Here is a 6,589-nt window from a genome sequence, read left to right on the forward strand (position 1 = left end):
AGGCTGGTGACAGATTAAAGGAAAAAGCTAAATAAAGTGTCTTAAATGGGTGTAACGCCGCTAAAAACAGCTCCAGGCCTCCGTGGCATTGATTCTCAAGTCTGTGGAAAAGTTGAATTTCTTTATTTATTTTACAAAACTGGAGAAAAAAACTTGGAATAAATGTGTCCAAACTTTAGAAATCCAATGATTCTGGGATTTTTTTCCAGTTTTTGACATGTTTTTAAAATATTTAACCATGTGTCATAATAGTTTATTGTGCAGCTGTCTTTATAACGATATATCTGTCTCTGTAAAAAACAAACAAACATAAAAGCGTACATGTTTCTTGTGTTGCAGGCATCGCCACGGTCTACGTCCGCTACAAACAGGTGGAGGCTCTGACGGGTGAAGACGAGCTCAAGCTCCGCAGACTGAACCGCATCGGGCTGCTGCTGGGTTTGATCAGCTCCTTTGGGATGTGTGTGGTGGCAAACTTCCAGGTGAGCGCTGCTGTTCTCAGATCAGTTAACACCACTTACTGTGTATAAGAGACGGACGCAGATGGCGTTCCCTGTAACGGCCAGCAGGGGGCGACAAGTCTGATTGTATAGATGAGACATTTGTAAGACTTCTGATCAAGATTAGAGCACGTGCCCAACTGTCTCATTAACTTCAACAAATGACCTGATTAGGCCAAAACTTAATTTTTGAGTATTTTTGATATTTATTTTATTCACTTTTGTCCATGCAGTTGTCATGGTCCTCTTTACTTTCTTATTAATTTGCTTAAAATGGAGTGAAAATATGTTGTTTTGTGCCCTGTTTGTTGTTTATTTTTTGCAGTATTGTACATGCAGTTGTCATGGTCCAGTTACTATGCATGGTTATATGCTCTGAAATATACGTTGCACAGGAAACTATATTGAATTCTTTAAAAAATTGGGTCGCGACTTAATGACCATGGGAACATGTGGGTCCCAGGGTGAGACCAGTTGAGAACCCCTGATCTAAATGATCTCGATAGAGTGATAGGAGCTACATAAATAGTTAGAAATGCAAAAAAAATGAGGTGTTATTGACCAGAAATGAGAAAACAGATGAGAAATAACTCTGCTGCTGCTTGTTACGGTGGATCCTTCTGATCCACGATCGAGGTCTCAGACTGCTTTAGGACTAGTGGTGGAAGTTTTGAACGAATGTCTCAACTGATAATCAGCAATGATCGATTAACAAATAAAACAAATGACCTAATGGTTCTTCTTTATGGAAGTGTTTGAAGTGTTTAAAGCGTCTGTCTGTGTTTGTGGAGCAGAAGACCACTCTGTTCTCCATGCACCTGGTCGGGGCGATACTCACCTTCGGGGTCGGAGCGCTCTACATCCTGGTCCAGACGCTGCTCTCCTTCTACATGCAGCCCCACGTCCACAGCAGGACCACCTACCTGGTTCGCCTCACCATCGGAGCCTGCACCCTGGGCAGCATCATCAGCAGTATCCTTAACGCCTGTTTGCTGAACACGTGAACTCGTTTGAACCTCGCTGTCTGTGCCGCTCTGATCCGAACCCGTCTGCTGTGTTCTAATGTTCTGATCCTTAACGGCCCGTCAGTGTTCGTGTCGTCCGTCATCATGTACAGCGTTCTGTCGGGGGTGGACGTACCTCGCAAGCTTCACTGGACTCCTGGAGAGCCGGTCAGTAGACAGAAAGAATTGTTTTATACTAGAGTCTAACTTTCAGCTCCAGTTAGAGAAACACAAACAATCACATCAGACTCAATCTGGAGAAGCTATGATTTAACCCTCTGAACCCCAAACACCCTCTTTTAAAAAAATAATCCTCAAAGCGACACCATTTATCAACCAGACACTGTAAAAACAGAAAGAATTAAAAGACTTTGAAGCTTCCAGTGTTTCCTGAATTACTCATCTGGGATTTGCTGTTAAGTTTGGAAGCTTAAAATCTGGATAATTTAAACTCACTTTATATTAAAATTCTGCAAAACTAAACACTTTGCTCCAACCAGATTCTGTAAAAGCAAAAGATTCTGGCTTCCTCGATGCAGCTGTGAAGCCATCAGTGGCTCAACTCTGACCAACAGTCTTGGGACTAAAAATCAGGGACTCTTCTTCTTAAATAGTTAAATATCTATCGTATGTAGAGCCTCTGTGTTTTTTTCCCCAGTGTTGGTAACATCTGTGGAGAAATGTTGATTGGAGGTTCATTTTTCCTGAGTTCTGTCTCCTTCTTCGTGGTCGTTCTGTTTCTGTAGAGCTGCAGGACTTTATATCGCAGTGAAAAACACTTTGGGGTTCAGAGGATTAAACCAGGAACTGATCAGTCTTTTATCTGATGCTGCATGACTCGGGTTCGTCTCGTCTCTCCTGCAGGGCTACGCGCCTCACATCGTCAGCACGGTGTCTGAATGGTGTCTGGCCTTCTCCTTCATCAGCTTCTTCCTCACCTACATCAGGGACTTCCAGGTACAAACACAGCTGCTGCAGGAAGTCGGCTACGTCCAGTCTGACAGATTTGCTGAAAACAAGTCCTCATTTTCTCAAATATTCAGTTTAGTGCAGAGAAGCTAAAGTTTGTCCTGAGTTTGAGAAGAAGATCAGCAGCACTCATTAGTGCAGCAGAACTTCATTAATACGTCGCTTCAGAAAGAGTTCAGACACGTAATCGGGTTATAGATTTAACATTAAATTAATACAATTACCCATCATAATGTAGAATATAAAGTCATAATTCAGTACTTTGTAGAAGCTGTTAGAGTCTCTGCACACCTGGATTGTTTCGTCTGTCCTTCAAGGCGGATTTATGCAGAGAAATACTCTGAATTAAAGAAGAAACACAGATTATAAAGGCAGTTAGGGTCCGAATTCAGAGTCAGAAACAGAAAACTAAATCCATAATTCACCTCCTGAGACTGCAAGTTGTCCTTTCAGTGTTTCAGTATTCATGCAGAGGAGATAAATGATAATGAAATAAAGAGCTTTTGACGTATTTGTTTGTAGATTTTTATACGTTTTGGACAAAACCTGATGAGCTGCTTCAGTCTAAACCTGACTGCTTCATGTTAGACCTGAGTGGTATCAGTCGGTCCAAACCACAGCTTCTAAGTGCTCCTAAACATTTTCTAATCCTGTTTTTTTCTTTCCAGAAAATCAACCTGCGAGCCGTGGCCGTGGTGCACTGCAGCCACCTCTACGACCGGCCACACGGGGGCGTCGCAGCGTCGCGTCAGAACAAACCCTCTGAAACTTCTCCGCTGCTGGCGGGATCCACGTGACCGGCGGCTCCGACTTAAACTGCTTCTGTTTTTACCCTTTTTCTAACTATCTGAAGGCTTTCTGTGGAGCTTTTAAAAACGCTGGAGGCTTTTAAAGGGTCAGTTCACACAAACAGATCCTCCTTCTGTAAGTACGCAGCCAGAGATCTTCATCTCAAGAATCTGAAGGTGAATAAAATGCACTTAAAGCAGCTGGAATATAAAAGCAGTGAAGTCAAACTGACAGCAGATGACGTTTGGGTGAACTGACTCTGTAAAACCAAATATGACGCTTTTGCACCTTTTCTTCAAACTGTGTCTCCGTCGCTGCACTTTATATCCAGTTTTACAGAGAGTTTACTGACATCTGTAGATTATTAACTGCAGGTCTTTTACACACGTTGCTGAAAACTTTGATGCTGTTTGCTAATAAAATATCCAGTTTAAATCTGAGCCAGGGTTTTTTTAGCTGCTTTACATTTACTTTAATTAATTTTTTTATCCATTTTATCGTCGTTTGCAGGAACTGCTCTGATAATAACTACATGTAAGACGACTAAGCTGTAATGTTGAGCAGTTCATGAAATAGAAATTGTTTTAGTATTATAAATGCGTTATATTTGTACAAACGTTAATTATTCGTTCTATTTCTGTGTCTTTAAACAGTGATTTTAGACGTTATTGCTTTAAAACAACACTTAAAGGCGGTTCAGTTTGCTGTAAGGACCAGTTTTCTTACTTTTCTTTCTTCTTGGAGCAAAACAAACCAACACACTGAGCATCAAAGCTGTTTTTGTTCATTTCATTATATGTAAAAAGCCAATAAATTAGGTTTAGCTGAATCTCACCAGCTGCTTTTTCCTGCGTTTATGTTTTTACGTTTTAGATAAGAAGCTTTGAAAAGTGTAACTGTGGCTCTGAGACACGACTAACTTTGAACTTTTGTCTTTAGGAGTTTATTTTAAACAATAAACAGATTTATATACACATTTTTGCTCAACTATAAATTGTCTAAACGCACATAAACTGCACAGAACCTGCCGAATATTAGTGGATTACTGCAAATGTTTTCACTGCTGATTGATTGATTCATGGATTTATGGTCGTTTGTCGATCAGCGTTTCTCAGAGATGATAAATGTTTTGTTTCGATTTTCAGTTTGCTGCCACAAAGGAGGAAAGAAAGCAGAAAATATTCACGTTTAAAAAGCAGGACTGTTCCTCAAACCAATTAATAAACCATCAAGAATGATCAATAATTCATGGACTCATCTGATGAAGCACCTAAAACCTTGTCCATCAACACTTTTGTCTAAAACCAGACCAGTGAACCAGACGTTTGCTGATTATTTCATCATTTAATTTACTCATAAATAATAATAAAATAAAAAAAAAAAACAGCTGCTGAATGACTTTCTGCTTTTTTCCAGGTTGTTTTCACACTGAACTGATTTTCATCTGAAAACATTTGTCACTGCCGTCTTATATTGTATGCATCAAACTATTAATCATGTTATTGATCATCAGATCATCACCACTAGTTTCTGCTGTAACAGCTTTGTACTGTGGACAGAAATTAAACGGCACTATTTTGTACTATTTGCTGAAATTAAACTTTTCTTAATGTAAAAAAACAACAACATATCAGCTGCAAATCATTCCTCTGATTATTTTTCTGACATTTTAGCAACAAAATGAGTGAATAAAGTGGAGAACATTTACATTTAAGAGGATTTAATCAGAGAATTTACATTGTTTGATTAATTATTGCAGCTCTACTGAGAATAAATCTACAAATTAAAGTTGATATTGCTTCCAACAAGTTTCTCCTCTGCACTGAAATTCTCTGCAGCACATTTTTCACATTAATACTAATATAGATTTGTTGTTTTTCATTACTATAGTACCACTTCAGTATTATTCCTATAAATATATGATTTAAAGCTGCACTAATGAAGGTTTTGGATGTTTTGAAGCACTACGGAGCGTTTTAGCCTCAATTAGCTTCTTGTTTTGGTTCACTGGAGCAGATCTGGTGAATAAAACTGAACATTTAGCAGCATAAGAGTCACATTTTTCTCTAAAGGGGACCAAAGCAACATATAAAAACAGATGTTAATTTATCAGGAATACACAAATGTTCATCTTTGTCTGCTGGATAACACACGCTCTGTTCTGCTGCTGAATCTTAATTTGTTGAAAACTTGCCTGAAATGACTCTGAATCGGGATGTCCTATCCTGGTCCTTGAGGGCCACAATCCTGCATGCGTCTAGCAAGTTCATTTTGTCTACTCTGAATTAGTGCTTCGGTTTCTTCTTTTCAGACAATAGAATTTAGGAGATGGTTCTTTACCTGACATGTTTCAACTGGAACTTCAGTCTTCCTCAGACGCGTCAGCTGATCGCCGTGACGTGTCATTTATTTGGTGTTCCTTATGGGCGTGGCCAATCGGACAGATCTGTCAGTCCGATTGGCCACGCCCCCCGCCGCCCGCCAGTGCCTGCAGGAGAGAGTCCCAGGTGTGTGACAGCATGAAGGTGCCTTTATCCCGGTTGATCGTCGTCCTTCCCCGTCTTCGGATCTCGATGGCCTCCGTGATGAACCTTTTGTGTTCATTGCTTTCGGACCTTGTGATTCTTGTGTGTGCCTCTGAGGAAGACTGAAGTTCGAGTCGAAACATCTAAGGTAAAGAACCATCTCCTAAATTCTATTGTCTGAAAATGAATGAATGAATGAAAAATACTTTATTTATCCCAGAAGGGAAATTCAACAGAAAAGAAGAAACCTAAGTAGACAATCCTGAATGTTTTAGATGTTTCCCTTCTTCCAACACACCTGATTCAAATGATCAGCTCATCATCAAGCTCTGCAGAAGCCTGATAACGATCCTGATCATATGAATCATGTGTGTTGGAAGAAGGAAACATCTAAACATTCAGGATTGTGCCCCTCCAGAACCAGGATTGGACACCCCATGCACTAAATGGTCCAAACTAACATAGAACGTGTCCAAAATTAATCAGAAATGGTCCAAAACAACACAAAATTTGTCAAGAATTAAAAAAAATAAAAAATAATTCTCTAAAGTCACACAGAAATGGTCCAGATGGAATCATGATGGTGTTTTGACATCAAAATAGCAAATAACTGGAGTCCAATAACTTGTCTTGCTATACTTGGTACACATCAGATCCAGAGCCTCAAAAGTTGCTGAAATGTCGACCAAAGACTGTATTTTGGTAGAAATATGGATAAATCCATTTATATACATTTACAGGAGCTTCTGTGGAAACAATACAACCCATATTGTTGCACTTTTCTGATTCTCTACAACCAGTA

General features: G+C 39.6%; 1 protein-coding gene across 1 annotated transcript in view; it reads left to right on the forward strand.

Moving 5' to 3' along the window:
- Nucleotides 1–4,903, forward strand: part of dram2b (DNA-damage regulated autophagy modulator 2b) — a 9,154-nt gene extending 4,251 nt beyond the window's left edge. The window contains exons 3-7 of the mRNA XM_008298646.1: nt 317–482; nt 1,295–1,472; nt 1,590–1,672; nt 2,369–2,461; nt 3,142–4,903. Coding sequence (XP_008296868.1) covers nt 317–482; nt 1,295–1,472; nt 1,590–1,672; nt 2,369–2,461; nt 3,142–3,270 — 649 coding nt within the window. The 3' untranslated portion in view covers nt 3,271–4,903. The remainder of the gene's footprint in view (nt 1–316; nt 483–1,294; nt 1,473–1,589; nt 1,673–2,368; nt 2,462–3,141) is intronic.
- Nucleotides 4,904–6,589: the final 1,686 nt, after the last annotated feature.

The sequence above is a fragment of the Stegastes partitus genome, unplaced genomic scaffold (genome assembly GCF_000690725.1).
Source record: "Stegastes partitus isolate 25-593 unplaced genomic scaffold, Stegastes_partitus-1.0.2 Scaffold1336, whole genome shotgun sequence".
NCBI lineage: Eukaryota > Metazoa > Chordata > Actinopteri > Pomacentridae > Stegastes > Stegastes partitus.